At 45.6% G+C, this 18291-nt stretch overlaps 1 protein-coding gene across 1 annotated transcript in view; it reads left to right on the top strand.

Moving 5' to 3' along the window:
• The window catches only part of LOC127572459 (probable ATP-dependent RNA helicase DDX60), a 104061-nt gene that overhangs the window by 22172 nt on the left and 63598 nt on the right, over nt 1–18291 (top strand). Inside the window, exons 10-17 of the mRNA XM_052019745.1 lie at nt 1311–1416; nt 1490–1608; nt 2955–3094; nt 4539–4785; nt 8308–8486; nt 10809–10967; nt 13439–13588; nt 17078–17197. Of these exons, the coding sequence (XP_051875705.1) occupies nt 1311–1416; nt 1490–1608; nt 2955–3094; nt 4539–4785; nt 8308–8486; nt 10809–10967; nt 13439–13588; nt 17078–17197 (1220 nt within the window). The remainder of the gene's footprint in view (nt 1–1310; nt 1417–1489; nt 1609–2954; nt 3095–4538; nt 4786–8307; nt 8487–10808; nt 10968–13438; nt 13589–17077; nt 17198–18291) is intronic.

Raw genomic sequence — 18291 nt, 5'->3', positions numbered from 1 at the left:
ATGCTGTATGACTCTATGACACATAATCTACACACCTTCAAGTCCAATAATGACTCTGGCTGCTCTGAGACTTGTTATCAAACCTCTCTATAAGTTACCCACTTTTGATTTTGATATATGACACCTACTTCCAAACAATAAGGATGAGTGGAGTCCTGGGAGGAGCACAGAAGATGGGTCTGGAGGTAGAGTTTTGGGATACAAAGCATGTCACATGGAATATTACAAATCAAGTCACATGACTTCAGTCAGAGGTAATTGGTATTGGTTTATTATTGTCACTTGTACTGAGGTACAGTGAAAAACTTGTCTTGCATACTGTTCATACAGATCAATTCATTACACAGTGCAGATACATTGAGTTAGTACAGAGTACATTGAGTTAGTACAGGTAAAAACAATAACAGAATACAGAGTAAAGTGTCACAGCTACAGAGAAGTGCATGGCAGGTAGACAATAAGGTGCAAGGTCATAACAAGGTAGATTGTGAGGTCAAGAGTCCATCTCATCGTATAAGGGAACCACTCAATAGTCTTATCACAGTGGGATAGAAGCTGTCCTTAAGCCTGGTGGTATGTGCCCTCAGGCTCCTGTATCTTCTGCCTGATGGGAGAGGAGAGAAGAGAGAATGACCCGGGTGGGTGGGGTCTTTGATTATGTTGGCTGCTTCACCAAGGCAGAGAGAGGTAAAGACAGTGTCCATGGAGGGGAGGATGGTTTCCTTGATGCGCTTGGCTGTGTCCAGAACTATAGTGTTACAGTGCAGTGCAGACATACAGTAAGGTGCAAGAGTCATGATGAGGTAGATTGAGAGACCAAGAATTCAGCTTTATCGTACAAGAAGTCTGTTCTTATAACAATGGGGTTGAAGCTGTCTTTGAGCCTGGTGGTACGTGCTTTCAAGCTTTTATATCTGCTGCCTAATGGGAGGGGGCAGGAGAGTGAATATCCAGGGTGGGTGGGGTCTTTGATTACATTGGCTGCTTTTCCCAAGCAGCGGGAAGTGTGGACAGAGTCCATGGAAGGGAGGCTGGTTTTCATGATAGATCGGGCTGCGTTCACAACTCTCTGCAATTCCTACCGGTCATGGGCAGAGCAGTTTCCGTACCAAGCTGTGATGCATCCGGATGGGATTCTTTCTATGGTGCATCAATGAAGTGAAGACAGCTAATCTTTGGAAATCTTGACCTCCAAGGATTCTGGGTGCTCTGTCATTGAGTATATTTAAGATGGTGATTGAGAGATCTGGAGACTCTTAATCTCATATTTCTCACAATGTAGATTCCTAATTCTAGACTTGTTTGCACAGTCCATCAGGAACAAGGAATTCCTCCCATTGGTTTAATACCAGTGACCTCAGACTTGGTGGAAGAATATCTTGGCAAAATGCTGGGACAAATGCCCCAACTTGACAGGTATACAAAGCACTACTGGCTATCTCAATTGTCTCTTGTGTTTGAACCTTTATTAACTGCTCCCATTTCTTAGTGAGGACCCCACCATTGTGTCACTTCTGAAGCTCAAAGAGTTTGATGAGGTCCTACACTGGCATTCAAGAAAGCCCTTGATAGAGACATGGCATGAAAAGATTCAGAAACTTCCAACAGGTAAAATGGTCCACTTATTTTTAAAGTATCTGGATGTAATTCATAATTAGTAATTGCTTTATTATTGACACGTGCCAAGGTACAGTGAAAAGCTTTTGTTTTGCATGCCATCCAGACAGATCATGCTGTACATAATAACACTGAAGTGGTAAAAAGGAAACAGAATGCAGAATGCAGATTTAGGAACAGCTTTTTCCCCTCCGCCAACAGATTTCTGAATGGTGCATGAACCCATGAACGCTACCTCGTTATTCCTTTCTTTTGCATTATTTATTTATTTTTGGAGTTTATAGATTTTTATGTCCTTGCACTGTACTGCAGCCACAAAACAAGAAATTTCACATCATATGTCAGTGATAATAAATCTGATTCTGATACAGTTACAGAGAAAGTGCAGTGCAGGTAGACAAATAAGGTGCAAGGGCCACGACGAGGTAGATTGGGAGATCAAGACTTCATCTTTTAGCGTATGAAAGGTCTCTTCAAGAGACTGATAACAGCGAGATAGAAGCTGTTCTTGAACCTGGTGGTACGTGCTCTGAAGCTTTTGTATCTTCTGCCCAACGGCAGAGGGGAGAAGAGAGAATGAAGGAGTTAAAGGATTAATCCAGATAGTGGACCATGTGGGTGGAGCAGCCACAATCCTACAGAACATTGAAGCAACTTCAAGTAGAAATATAGCTTCCTCCTGCCCCTATTTCTTGGCGTCTAACCTGACAACCCTCTCACCTCAGTCATTACAGAGTTTATTCAGTCAATAAACCTTCCTGTGCCCCACTCTGTGACAACGATGTCATTAAGCTGGAAAGGATGCAAAAAAGATTGATGAGGACGTTACCTGCACTGGAGGGTTTAAGTTATAAGGAGAAAGTGTGAGTGTGAGAGCTGGGACATCATTCCCTGGAGTGTAGGAGACTGAGGGGTGACATAGCAGTTTATAAAATCTTGATATGATGAGAAGCCACAGTCATTTCCCCAGGGTAGGGAAGTCCAAACCTAGAGGGCATAGGTTTAAATTGAGAGGGGAAATATTTAAAAAGGACCTGAGGGGTAACTTTTTCACACAGATGGTGGTGCTTATATGGAACGAGCTGCTGGAGGAAGTGGTAGATTATAACATCTAACCGACATTGGTACGTGGATAGGAAAGGTTTAGAGGCACACAGGCCAAGTGCAGGCCAATAGGACTAGCTCAGTTAGGCAACTTGGTCAGCATGGACGAGTTGGGCTGAAGGGCCTGTTTCTGTGCTGTATTGTTCTGTGACTCGAAGACGTGCACTGCCCGGAGGGGAGGGACTTGCAATGATTTGTTGGTTACTTACCCCCTGCTTTTGTACCCCACAAAGATCCATTGGAGAGGAAGTCAATGTTACGCCAGCAACAAAAGTACGTTGTGTTTGAGAGACTTTATGCGGAATCTCTGGAGGAGACGGCGACACTAACAGTTGCCAGCAGTCAGGCAGAGGCAGCTAAAAGACCCAGCAAGGTAAATGGCAAGAAATCAGGGGTAAGCCTGACAGCAGGTTTGGAGAAAGGTCTGCTCTCCACTGCTGGTCAGCCCTCCTGTCGACAGGTTCCGGCTCCTGGTCGAGGACAATAACCAGAGGATCATCACACTGCAGGCTGCAGGAGACCAATCCAGTCCCCTTGGTGTAGCAGGTGTACAAAAACACACACACACACACACACACACACACACACACACACACACACACACACACACACACACACACTCTCTCTCTCACACACACTCAAACACACACTCATGCACTCACACTCACACACAGACTCAGACACTCTCAGTCTCACACTCACACACAGTCTCACACACAGGCACACACACACTCACATACACACACTCTCACACACAGACACACATAAAAATCACGTAAACACACATACACATAGACACCCCCACACTTAGATACACACACACACACACACACCATGTACACACACACACACACACACACACACACACACACACACACACTGTCACGAACCAGCAACAAAAGAAACACACTGAGCATGATTCAGTGTTAAAAACTATTTTATTAATCACTACTTACGATAATACGTAAAATAAAAGTAAAACTGTTAGTATGTTAGAATTCAAAAATGTTAAACTTTGAACGTTAACCCCAAAACTAAACTCTTCATGTGTGTGTGACAAAGTCCCAAACTCCAAGTTCAGGAATGGTTCTTGAAGTTCAGTTCTGCAAGCCATAAGGTGAAACATGAGCAAGGGCTTCTTCAACATCCACCGTTGTCTGAAGATAAGACGTAGACGTAGAGAAACATAGAGAGAGTAAATACGAAATCCAAATGTTCCACGATGGAACCCAAATGACACTCCAGTGTTTACTCGGTAGTGAATTCCTCACCCCGAAAAGCATCCGAATCGTGGTCGTCCACACACAAATACCTGTTTCCTTCTACAGGTCAGCAACAAAGTGAACTCCACTGGATTACTTCCAACTTCCATACACAGATTTCAGTGGCAGACACAGTTATTGTTTCTCATCCATCGATAGAGAAAACTAGCAGGCTGGTGTCTCTCTTCCTTCTCTCTCTCTCTCCTTCTTCTTCTTCTAACTTCTTCAACAACGTCATTACGTCCTTTATCTTCTATTGACGTAAGCACGCCCCACACACACATACACACACACTCTCTATCTTAAAGGGACATTCACTGAGTCGGTAACAACACACACACTCATTATCACAGATCACCGTGCCTCTCTGTCCCAGGAATAATGAAGACAGGTTGTCACACCCCTGCCCACCCTCCCCCATCTCTTGTTTCAGAGTCAGTCCCTGTTGCTCCTTTTTCCCGCTCCGACCCCCACAACCCGGGGATGTGAAATGCTGCCGTCTGCTTGTGCTCAACCTTTGTAACCACCTCCTTTTGTGAACTCTCCAAAAAACAGAAGAGCACTGAACTCATTGAGGCGCAGAAGAGAAAGAAGTTGGAGGAGGAGGAGAGGAAGGCCAAGGAACAATGGAGCTCAATTCAAAAGTCCCTTGGGAAAGAAATGACTCAGGACATCGACAAAGGGATAAAAACTCTGGACAGGTTCCTGCAGAAGTGTAACAGTGATCAGGTGAAAGTGGATGCACAGATGGAAGGAATTAAACACTGCTATAATGCCTGGGTTGAACATTGTAGATCTATAGGTAAGAACCGTGCACTCACTCTGAACATACAAAGTCAAAGTCAAGTTTACTGTCATATGCACAAGTATTGATATTGGTTTACTACTGTCACTTGTACCGAGGTACAGTGAAAAACTTGTCTTGCATACCGATCATACAGATCAATTCACCACACAGTGCATTCAGGTAGTACAGCTGTACTACCTGCCTGCACTGCACTTTCTCTGTAGCTGTGACACTCTGTAAAGTGCAGTGCAGGCAGACAATAAGGTGCAAGGTCATAACAAGGTAGATTGTGAGGTCAAGAGTCCATCTCATCGTATAAGGGAACCATTCAGTAGTCTTATCAGCATGGAATAGAAGCTGTCTTTGAGCCTGGTGGTACGTGCTCTCAGGATCCTGTATCTTCTGCCTGATGGGAGAGGAGAGAATGACCCGGGTGGGTGATGTCTTTGGTTGTGTTGGCTGCTTCACCAAGGCAGCGAGAGGTATAGACAGAGTCAATGGAGGGGAGGTTGGTTTCCTTGATGCACTGGGCTGTGTCCACAACTCTCAGCAGTTTCTTGCAGTCCTGGGCAGAGCAGTTGCCATACCAAGCCATGATGCTTCCAGGTAGGATGCTTTCTATAGCGCATTGATAAAAATTGGTGTGAGTCAAAGGAGACATGCCAAATTTCTTTAGCCTTAGGAAGTAGAGGCGCTGGTGAGCTTTCTTGGCCGTGGCGTCTATGTGGTTGGACCAGGACAGGCTATTGATGATGTTCACTCCTAGAAACTTGAAGCTCTCAACCCTCTTGACCTCAGCACCATGTATGCACAGGTGCAATGAAAAATTTACTTGCAGCAGCATCACAGGCACATAGCATCAGATACACAACATTCACAAGAAAAACATAAATTAGAAATAAATTATGCACAATTTTTACAAGAAAGAACACAATTAGAACAAAAATAAAGTTCATTGGAGGGCAAAGTGGTCATAGTGTTGTACTGAGGTAGTGACTAGGGTTGTGAGGGTTGGTTCAAGTACCGAACAGTTGAAGGGAAGTAGCTGTTCCTGAACCTGGTGGTGTGGGACTTCAGGCTTCTGTACCTCCTGCCTGATGGTAGCTGTGAGAAGATGTCATGGCCCAGGTGGTGGGGATCTTTGAAGATGGATGTTGCCTGCTTTAGGCAGCACCTGATCCAGTAATAGAACAATTTAAGTCTGCAGAGCACATGTACAGAATAACACATCTTAACCCAGGGTTAAGAGGAGACATCATCAAGTAAAATTTGAGACATGGTCATGGAAGGAAACATTGATAAGTGATCAAAAGCTTGGTAAAGCAGCTCGGTCTGTAGGAGTTGAGAGGGAAGAGTTTAGGAAGAGAATTCCATAGTCTAAGGTAGCAGCTTGAAGTCACCTTCCCCAACAGTGAGGCGATTAAACAGAGGAGCCAAGTTTGACAAACTTGGCGACACGACAGACCGCAGATGTTGAAAATCTGGAGCAATGCACAAAATGCTGGAGTAACTCAATGGGTCGGGCAGCATCTGTGGAGGGAAATGGACAGTCGATGTTTCGGGTCGAGACCCTTCATCTGGACTCCTGTTGCTCCCTTTATCCGCTGTCACCCAAATGACCCAACTGGTCCAGATGAAGGCTCTCGACTGACTGTCCATTTCCCTCCACAGATGCTGCCTGACCCGCTGATGTTCCTCCAGCACTTAGTGTGTTGGACAAACTTGGGTTGTTTTCTTTGGAGCAGCGGAGGCTGAGGGGAGAGTTGACAGAAATTTATAAAATTATGAAGCCGGTATCTTTTTCCCAGGGTCGAAGTGTCTAATAGTAGAGGGCGTGCATTAAAGATGAGGGGGGTAAGTTCAAAGGAGATGTGAGGAGCAAGTTTTTTCCACAGAGAATGGTGGGTGCCTGGAATGTGTTGCCTGGGTGGTGGTGGAGGCAGATATGATAGAGGCGTATAAAAAGCTCTTAGATACATGAATGTGCAGAGAATGGCAGGAAATGGACATTGTGTAGGCAGTAAGGATTAGTTCCGTTAGGCATTTAATTACCAGTTTAATTAGTTCAGCACAACGTCATACTCACTACCCTCTGCGTGAAAAAGTTGCTCCTCAGGTTCCTTTTAGATCTTTCCCCTCTCACCGTAAACCTATGCCCCCTAGTTTTAGACTCCCCTACCCTGGGAAAAGACTGTTACCATCCACCTTATCTATGCCTCTCATAATTTTAAACACTTCTTTAAAGTTGCCCCTCAATCTCCTACGTTACAAGGAATAAAGACCTAGCCTGGCCGACCTCTCCCTATAACTCAGGTCCTCTTGTATTGGCAATATCCTCGTAAATCTTCTCTGCACCCTTTCCAGTTTAACCACGTCTTTCTTATAACAGGCGACCAAAACTGTACATCCTACTCCAAGTGCGGCCTCATCAATGACTTATGGAACTGCAACGTAATGTCCCAACTCCTGCACTCAGTGCCCTGACTGATGAAGGCCATCATGCTAAACACTTTTTTCACCACTCCATCTACCTGTGATGCCACTTTCAACAAACTATGCAATGTGTACTCCTATAAATGGGAATGGCAATGGGAATGTAGGGAGGGATGTGAGGAAGAAAGGAATGTCTGTGATAGGATGAATCGAGATGTGTTGATGGGGGCAGGTACCAGTGCATTGGTCTGAGTAATGTGTCGGTAATGCTAAGGTGGTGGGATCTGGCAACAGTCCAGGCTTATACAAGTTGGATAACAAAAACTGAGCCAACAACAGAAAAATGGAATATGACGGAAAAACCAACCAGGTCAGATTGTATCAGATCTCTGTTAAAACTCTGGGGCCTTTGTCAGGACCTTACATTGCTTTAACTCTTCATTATAACTACAACTGATATGTATTTCTCCTTTATACTCTTTGTGTACCATGTCTCTATGACTTTCTCTGAGTGGTGGAACAGGGTGGCCAAGATGAATCGTTCCCTCCTGCTTTTTTAACTATGAAAGATAAATTCATGCAGATTATGGTGTTGATGACATTGGTAATTGGTTTATTATTGTCCCATGTACCAAAATACAGTGAAAAGGTTTTGCAAGCCACCCATACAGATCACTTCACAACATGAGTACATTGGGGTAGTACAGGGAAAAGCAAAAACAGAATGCAGAATAAAATGTTACAGTTACAGAGAAAGTGTAGTGCAGGCAGACAATAAGGTGCAAGGGCCATGACGAGGTAGATTGTGAGGTCAATAGTTCATCTTTATCGTACAAATAGCCCATTCAATCATCTTATAACAGTGGGATAAAAGCTGTCCTTGAGCCTGGTGGTACGTGCTTTCAGGCTTCTGTGTCTTCAGCCTGGTGGGGGGGGGGGACAGAGAATGTCTGGGGCGGGAGGAGTCTATGATTATTTTGGCTGCTTTTCCACAGCAGCGAGAAGTGTAGACAGAGTCCACAGAGGGGAGGCTGGTTTTCGTGATGGACAGAGGTGTGTCCACAACTCTCTGACGTTTGTATCTGCTTTCAATATTTTGAGCAGCTGAACCCTCGAGAGATGTGAAGACCGCAGTGATGTTGATGCAGAGAATCCACACTGTTCTGAGTCAATATGAGGAGCAGCTGAGCCCGAAACAGTTAACTAAGCTGGCTGGTTACCTCAAAGAACTGGGATTCCTGAGCCTCAGAGATTCACTGTTGGAAAGAGTTGATGAACAGCAGGTAAAGCACTTGGATTAGAGTTGTGGAAAGGTACAGCACAGATGGAGGGCGTTCATGTCGTGTCAGCTCTTTGGAACAACTACCGGATTTGTCCCATTGCCTTCCCTCTTGCTTCATAGCGCGCCGTGGACTTTACAAATTAAGATAGATTTCTTTATTAGTCACATGTACATCGAAACACACAGTGAAATGCACCTTTTGCGGACAGTGTCCCGGGGGCAGCCCAAAGTGTCGCCACTCTTCCTGTGCCAACATAGCGTGCCCACAACTTCCTAACCCGTACGTCTTTGGAATGTGGGAGAAAACCGGAGCACCCGGAGGAAACCCACGCAGACACGGGGAGAACGTACAAACTCCTTACAGACAGCGGCGGGAATTGAACCCGGGTCACTGGCACTGTAAAGCGTTATGCTAACCGCTACACTACCGTGCCTGCCAATATATTGCCATTCTAGTAGATTAATTGTGGCACTGTGGTGTATCTGGTAGAACTCCCACCTTACAGCTTCAGCGGGTCTGATCCTGACCTCAGGTGCTGTCTGTGTGGAGTTTACACACTCTCCCTGTGACTGCATGGGTTTCCCCTGATGTTCCGGTTTCCCCCTATATCCCAAAGACTGTGGGTTGGTAGGTTAACTGGCCGCTGTAAGTTGTCCCTTGTGTGTAGATGAGTGGTAGAATCTGGAGAGAGTTAATGTGAATGTGGGAAGAAAAGGACAGGATTCGTGTAATCGAGTGCTTAATAGTCAAGATCATTCAGGGGGGCAGCGGGGGGGGGGGTGCAAGGCCGTAAGATTAAGAAGGGACAGGACTTTCTCTCTGGTGCTAAACTCCAGGAAGGTTATTGGTTCTCAGAAGCACTCACCTGCACCCATTTGGGTCAACTGGACTTCAATAAAACCAAACGAGTGGTTAGATAGGGGCGGTCCTGCACTTAGCACAAGTGAAGTTATTTCTTATCTTTCCCATACTGGTAATTGGTAATTGGTTTACTATTTTCACATGTACCGAGATACAGTGAAAAACTTTGTTTTGCATGCCATCCGTACAGATCATTTCACAATATCAGTACATTGAGGTAGTACAAAGGGAAAAGCAATAAAAGAATGCAGAATATAGTGTTACAGTTACAGAGAAAGTGCAGTGCAGGCAAACAATAGGGTGCTGGAGGCAAATTCATTGGGGGCTTTTAAGAGGGGCTTGGATGGGCACATGAATGAGAGGAAAATGGAGGGCTATGGGCATTCTGTAGGTAGGAGGGAATAGCTATGTCGGCACAACACACTATTGTGGGCCGAAGGGCCTGTTCTGTGCTGTACTGTTCTATGTTCTATGTTCTAAGGTGTAAGTGCCACAACGAGGTAGATTGAGAGTTCATCTTATACAATGAGGCTCATTCAATAGTCTTTTAACAGAAGATGTCCTTGAGCCTGGTGGTGCGTGTTTTCAAGCTTTTGTATCTTCTGCCCGATTGGGGAGGCAGGGGAGAAAAGGGAATGTCTGGGGTGGGGTGGGATGACTTAAAGGGAGGCCATTCAGCCCATCGAGTGTATGCCAGCTCTCAATGCATTCCCATGAATCCAATTCTCTGACTTATTTACTTGTAACCTATTCTTCCTCAAATGCTCATCAACCTCACCCAGATTCTCCTCCAGTCAGGGTGATTGCTGGTGGCCAGTTAACCCACCAACTCTCATGGCTTTCAGTTGTGGGCAGAACCTGCGCAACTTGGGGAAAATCCACGCAGTCACAGGGAGAATGTGCAAACTCCACACAGACAGCACCCAAGGTCAGAATTGAACCCAGGTCACTGGCAAAAAGTTAATTGAAATTATAATGGAATGAATTGAGAATGGTGATTTTATTTTTGTTTTTTGGTTCGTATTATGGAGGGTCAAAAGTTAAATTAAGGCAGTGTGCACCAAATTATTCAGGCTAAAATAATATTTTTAAAGATCTCATGTATCTGTCTTTGGAATGTGGGAGGAAATCGGCACACCTGGAGGAAACCCACGCAATCACGGGGAGAACATACAAACTCCTTACAGACAGCGGCCGGAATTGAACCCAGGTCACTGGCGCTGTAATAGCATTACGCTAACCAATGCTATATTGGCGCCGGAAACATGGCGACACTTGCGGGTTGCCCCCAGAACACTCTACGCAAAAAGATGCATTTCACTGTGTGTTTTGATGTACATGTGACTAATAAAGATGTCTGATCTTAGCTGTGGTACAAATTGCAAGGACTTGGAAGTTTTACTGGTTACTTGTTACTAGTGAAGCTGATTAAACATTCTGTTTCATCATGTTTTGCTCCAGAAAGAAAAGTTAAAGAAAAGACAGATGAATGATCCCAAGTGTCCAGTTGGACTAGGAGCAGCCCGTTTTCAGCTGAAGCATATGGGTCCTTTTCTAATCCGGGATGAAAGGACTGATCGAGACCCAAGGGTCCGGCATTTCATACCGGACACGTGGCAGGTAACTTCCAATGTTCATCCAAAAACTACAGATGCTGGAAATCTGAATCAGAATCAGGTTTATTATCACTGACGTATGACGTGAAATTTGTTGTTTTGCAGCAGCAGTACAGTGCAAAGACACAAAATTATGATAAATCACAAAATTGTTTTTACCTGTACTGCATCAATGCACTCTGTACTAACTCAATGTAACTGTGCTGTGTAATGAATTGACCAGTACGATCAGTTTGTAAGACAAGTTTTTCACTGTACCTCGGTACAAGTGACAATAATAAACCAATACCAATACCCAAAATAAATAAATAGTACAAAAAGAATCAGAACATAGAACAATTACAGCACAATTCAGGCCCTTCTGCCCACTAAGCTGTGCTGAACATGTCCCTACCCTAGAAATTACTAGGTTTACCCATAGCCCTCTATTTTACTCAGCTCCATGTACCTATCTAACAGTCTCTTGAAAGACTGTATCAGCCTCCACCACCGTTTCCGGCAGCTCATTCCACACACTCACCATTCTCTGAGTAAAAAAACTTACCCCTGACATCTCCTCTATATCTACTCCCCAGCACCTTAAACCTATGTCCTCTTGTGGCCACCAATTCAGCCCTGGGGAAAAGCCTCTGACTATCTACCCTGTCAATACCTCTCATCATCTTATACACCTCAATCAGGTCCCCCCCTCATCCTCCGTCTCTCCAAGGAGAAAAGGCCGAGTTCCCTCAACCTGCTTTCATAAGGCATGCTCCATATTCCAGGCAGCATCCTTGTAAATCTCCTCTGCACCCTCTCTATGGCTTCCACATCTTTCCTGTGGTGAGGCAACCAGAACTGAGCACAGTGGGGTCTGACCAGGGACCTATATAGCTGCAACAATACCTCACGGCTCCTAAATTCAATTCCCCGATTGACAAAGGACAATACACCATATGCCTTCTTAACCACAGAGTCAACCTGTGCAGCCGCTTTGAGCGTCCTATGGACTCGGACCCCAAGATCCCTATGATCCTCCACACTGCCAAGAGTCCTACCATTCTGCCAACATATTCTCTACCCTCCTCTACCCTTCTCTACCCATGACTACCAAACCGGAGGTTGTGAGGCTTTCACTGCACACTTTGGGTAAAGAGGTGCCATCGTTTTGAGACCTTATCACAGAGTCATGCAGCACAGAAATGGGTCCTTTAGCCTACCTCATCCATGCTGACTGCGATGCCTGTCTACACAAACACCATTTGCCCACATTAGGCCCACATCCCTCTCTGCCTTTCCTCTCCAAGTACCTGTCCAAATGCCTTTTAAATGTTGCAGTTGTTTCTGCCGACTACTGCTCCTCAGGCAGCTTGTTCTACACACCCACCACCCTTTGTGTGAAACACTTGCCCCTCACATCTCCTTTAAATTTCTCGCCTCACTCCTTAAACCTGTGCCCTCTAGTTCTAGGCTCCCCTGTCCTGTGAAACAGGATACCAGTTCTATCTGTGTCCCTCATTATATTATCAACCTCTATACAGTCACTCCACAGCCTCCGACATTCCAGTGAGAATAAACCTAGTCTATTCAATCTCTCCGTTTCACTGCAACCCTCCATTCTGGGCAACATCCTGGTGAATCCTTTTTGCACTATCTATTGCTGCAACATCCTTCCTGTAATGTGGAGACCAGAACTGTCTGTACATAATACTCCATGTGCGGTCTGACCAATGTTGACTTCAGGAAGGGGAGGGAGGGTGAACATGCACCAGTCTACATTGGGGGAATCAGCAGTGGAGAGAGTCAGCAGCTTTAAACTCTTGGGCATTAACGTATTGAATGATCTGTCCTGGGCCGAGCACATAGATGCAATCACAAGGAAGGTGTGCACCTTCACTTTCTTAGGAGGTTTGGCTTGTCACCGAACACTCTAACAAACTTCTACAGATGTACTTTTGAAACTGTCCTGACTGGTTGCTTCATGGTCTGGTGTGGCAATTCGAATGCAGAGGAATGTAAGAAGCTGCAGAGAGTAGTGGACTCAGCCCAATACATCACGGGCACCTCCCTCCCCACCATCGGTATTATCTACAGGAGGTGCTGCCTCAAGAAGGCAACATCCACCATCAAAGATCCCCACCATCCAGGACATGCCATCTCCTCGCAGCTACCATCAGGCAGGAGGTACAGAAGCCCCAAGTTCCACACCAGGTTCAAGAACAGCTACTTCCCTTCAACCAGTCAGTTCTTGAATCAACCCTAATCACTACAGTTTAGCAACACTATGACCACTTTGATCATTTTGCACTGAAATGGACTTGTATTTTTTTGTTCTGATTGTGTTCTTTCTTGTGAAAATTTATGTTTTCCTTGTGAATGCTGCTTATCTGATGCTCTGTGCCTGTGATGCTGCTGCCAGTAAGGTTTTCATTGCACCTGTGCATACATGTGACAATGAACTTCACTTTGATGGTTTATTTTCTGATTGGGTTTTAGAGAGAGCTATTGGATGCAGTGGACAACAATGAGTCTGCAGTCATTGTTGCCCCCACCTCGTCAGGTAAAACCTACGCATCCTATTACTGCATGGAGAAGGTGTTGAGGACCAGTGATTCTGGCATCGTTGTGTACGTGGCACCAACCAAGGTAAAGGCATTTCAAACCTGTCAGGATGCGGTGGAACTACAATGAGAGCATGGTAGTGTAGTGGTTAGCACGACGCTATTACAGCGCCAGTGACCTGGGTTCAATTCCCGCCGCTGTCTGTAAGGAGTTTGTACGTTCTCCCCGTGTCTGCGTGGGTTTCCTCCGGGTGCTCCAGTTTCCTCCCACATTCCAAAGACATACGGGTTAGGAAGTTGTGGGCGTGCTCTGTTGGCGCCAGAAACGTGGCGACACTTGCGGGCTGCCCCCAGAACACTCTACGCAAAAGATGCATTTCACTGCGCGTTTCAATGTACATGTGACTAACAAAGATAACTTAATCTTAAGATGTGCCGCGACTTCTCGATGTCCCAAACTCCCCTCAGTTGGAATTTCTTCAGAGGCAGTCATTGTTGCCATGTAGGAATTCCAACGGCTGTCGCACATGCCACAAGATCCCACAAAGAGAGATGTGGTAATCACCTGATAGTCCGCTGATGCTGATTGAGGAAAAAAGAAGGATTAGTCAGCACACAACTCGAAATAACACTGTGGGATCTTGAAAACAAAGTGGTGGAGGAACATCTGTGGAGGTAAATGGACAATCGAGGTTTCGGGTCGAGACCCTTCATCTGGACCGGACTGTCGACTGTTCGCTTCCCTGCACAGATGCTGCCAGACCAGTTGAGTTCCGCCAGCTGTTTGTTCTTTGCTCCAGATTCCAATATCTGCAGTCCTGGTGTCACCATCTTGGGATTTTGTATGCCCATGCAGTCATGGAGTCATCGACTGATACAGCATGGAAACAGGCCCTTCGGCCCAACTCATCCATGCTGACCATGGTGCCCACCACGCTGATCCCATTTTCCCATATTTGGCCCATATCCCTCTAAGCCTTTCCTGTCCATATACCTGTCCAAATCTCTTTTGGACATTGTTATTGTACCTGCCCCAACCACTTCCTCTGACAGCTCGTTCCATATAACCACCATCCTCTGTGTGAATAGTTTGCCCCTCAGATCCCCTTTGAATCTTTCCCCTCTCTATTAAACCTACGTCCTCTAGTTTTTAGGTCCCTTTCGCTTGGAAAAAGACTCTGTGGGTTCACTGTATCTTTGCCGCTCTTGATTTTATACACGGTCCCATTCCCTCTCTCCTTATCTTTCCTGTGTCCCTACAACATTCTCTCTCACATGCCCATTAACTTCCCCCTTTGATTCTTTTGCCACTTACCCACACTACAGGGGTAACTTACAGTGGCCAATTGACCATTCAGCACGTTTTTAAGTTGTGAGAGGGAGCCGGAGCACCCGGGGGATAGCCATGTGGTCACAGGGAGAAGGTGCAAACTGAACACCGACAGCACCTGAGGTCAGGATCGAACCCGGGGGTCCCTGGAGTTGTGAGGCAGCAGCGCGAACTCTCCATCTCACCCTGTCTCTTCTCTTCCTTGTGTAACAAACAATAGGCTGGAAGAATTCGCCCCTTCAAGCCTGTCCCACTGTTCAATAACAACACAACTGATCTGATTTTAACCTCAACTCTGAGTCCAAAACCGCAAGAAACTGTAGAGAGTTGTGGACACAGCTCAGCACGTCACGGAAACCAGCCTCCCCTCCATGGACTCTGTCTATACTTTTAGCTGCCTCAGTAAAGCAGCCAACATAATCAAAAACCCCTCCCACCCTGGACATTCTCTCTTCTCCCCTCTCCCATCGGGCAGAAGATACAAAAGCCTGCACTCACATACAAGCATGCTCAAGCACAGCTTCTATCCTGTTATAAGACTATTGAACAGCCCCCACGATAATAAGATGGACTCTTGACCTCACAATGCCTCGTTACAACCTTGCACCTTATTGTCTGTCTGCACTGCACTTTCCCTGTAACTGTAACACTTTATTCTGCATTCTGTTATTGTTTTCCCTTGTACTACCTCAATGAACTGATGTGATGAAATGAGCTGTATGGATGGCATGCAAAACAAAGTTCACGAGCAGGCACGGTAGTGTAGCGGTTAGTGTAACGTTATTACAGCATCGGTGACCTGGGTTCAATTCCAGCCACTGTCTGTGAGGAGTTTGTACGTTCTCCCCGTGCCTGTGTGGGTTTCCTCCGGATGCTCCGGTTTCCTCCTACATTCCAAAGACATACAGGTTAGGAAGTTGTGGGCATACTATGTTGGCACCGGAAGCGCGGTGACACTTGCGGGCTGCCCCCAGAACACTCTACGCAAAAGATGCATTTCACTGTGTGTTTTGATATACACGTGACTAACAAAGATATCTTATCTTATCTTCTTCACTGTACCTCAGTACATGTGACAATAATAAACCAATTTACCAATTTACCACTAACCTCCTGTGACCTTCCACCTCCCTGCATTTCAAGAATCTATCTAGCTTTGCCTTAAAAATATTTTAATGTATTTACGGGAAATGGGCATTGCTGGCCAGGATTTTTTGCCCTTCCCTAAATGCTCTTCAATTGACCAACTTGGCGGGTCATTGAGGAAGTGGGGCAGAGCACATGCTCCTGTCTGTATCAATGGTGCTGAGGTGGAGATGGTTGAGAGCTTCAGTTTCCCAGGTGTAAATATCACCAACAATTTGTCCTGGTACAGCCACATAGAAGTTCTGGCCAAGAAAGCAGAGCAGTGCCTCAAAAGGCAAAGGAAATTCAGCATGTCCCCTTTGACCCTCACCAATTTTTACAGATGCACCAGAGAAAGCATCCTATCCAGATGTATCACAGATCAGTATGGAAACTGCTCTGCTCACGACTGCAAGAAACTGCAGAGAGTTGTGAAAGCAGTCCAATCCATCAAGCAAACCAACCTCCCCTCCATTGATTCTATCTACATTGTTTCGGAAAAGCAGCTAACATAACCAAGGACCCGTCCAACCCTGCTCAATGTCTCTTTTCCCTCTCCCATCGGGCAGCAGATACATAAGCTTGAGAACACGAACCACCAGGCTCAAGGACAGCTTCTATCCCGCTGTTATCAGACTCTTGAACTGACCTCTTATATGCTAAAACTCCTGATCTCCCAATCTACCTTGTCATGGCCCTTGCACCTTATTCTCTCGCTGCACTGCATTTTCTCTGTAACTGTAACACTTTATCCTGCATTCTGTTTTCTTTTTACTACCTCAATGTACTTATGTACGGCATGATCTGTCGGGATAGCACGCAAGCAAAAACTTTTCACTATACATCGGTACATGTGACAATAATAAACCAATTCCAATTACCAATAACATCTTAACAACATCCTCACTGTATTATTTTGCCAAAGGATCAAAGACCAATCCAACCACACTCATCAGAACCCCTGCCCTTAAATACACACAGAGTGCAGTGGCTCAAGAAGGCAGCTCACCTCCACCTTCTCAGGGGCAACTAGGGATGGGGAATAAATGTGGGCCATGCCAATGTTGTCCAGATCCTGAAAAAGCATAATTGGATAACATGATTTTGCCTTTTTCTTAGGCTCTTGTCAATCAGGTGGTGGCAACTGTCTATGGAAGGTTTACCAAGGACTTACCTCAAGGAATGGCGGTGTGTGGATGCTTCACGAGAGACTATCGGAGTCACGTTTTTAGTTGTCAGGTAATGCTTTGTTTGATATCACCTGCTACAGTTTCAAGAAAGTGGAGAAGTTATCATTGGGCTTGAAGCAAAGGAGGTTGAGAGGTGTCATGGTAGTGATAATTTCATGAGGAGCATAGATAAGGTAGATCTATTTCCCATGGGAGGGGGGTCTAAATCTAGAGGGCAAAGGTTTAAGGTGAGAGGGAGGAAGTTTAAAGGGGACCTGAGGGGTAAATTCTTAACACAAAGAGTAGTTGGTATCTGGAATGAGCTGCCAGAGGAGGTGGTGGAGGCAGGAACAGTAACAACAGTTAAGAGGCATCTGGACAGGTAGCTGAATGAGCAGGGCAGAGAGGGAGATGGAATTAATGGGGGAAAATAAGATTCGTATAGATAGGAATGATGGCCAGTATTGGCACAGTGGGCCGAAGGGCCTGTTTCTATGCTGCACAACTCTCTGACTCTATAAGTATGTCTTGAATCCTTTTTAAATAGTTACTAATGCACATTTAAGCACCATCTGCAAAATGTAGAGCAGTTATTCTCCCAAGCTACATCATCCTCTAAGCCCCACAACTTTTACCACCAAGAAGGGCGAGGGAGGCAAATGCATGGGACACCACCTCTTGTAGGTTCCCCTCCAAGTCACACACCATCCTGACTTGGGAATATACCATTGGATGTTCATTGTTACTGGGTATAAATCCTGGAGCTCTCTCCTCAACAGCACTGGGAGGACCTTCTCATAGCGCAGCGGTCGAAGAACATAGAACATGGAACAGTACAGCACAGGAACAGGCCCTTCAGCCCACAACGTCTGTGCGAACATGATGCCAAATTAAAACAAATCTCATCTGACTTCACAAGGTCCATATCCCTCCATTCCCTGCCTGCTCATGTGTCTGTCTAAATGCCTCTTGAACATTGTTATTGTATCTGCCTCCACCACCACCCCTGGCAGCACATTCCAGGCAGCCACCACTTTCTGTGTAAAAAAATTTGCCTCATAGAACATAGAAAACTACAGCACAGTACAGGCCCTTTGGCCCACAAGGTTGTACCGACATTTTATCCTGCTCTAAGATCTATCTAACTCTTCCCTCCCACATAGC

This window comes from Pristis pectinata, chromosome 7 (assembly GCF_009764475.1).
Source record: "Pristis pectinata isolate sPriPec2 chromosome 7, sPriPec2.1.pri, whole genome shotgun sequence".
NCBI classification, from domain to species: Eukaryota; Metazoa; Chordata; class Chondrichthyes; order Rhinopristiformes; family Pristidae; genus Pristis; species Pristis pectinata.
The sequence above is the reverse complement of the archived record's forward strand: the minus strand, read 5'-3'. Positions and strand labels throughout refer to the sequence as shown.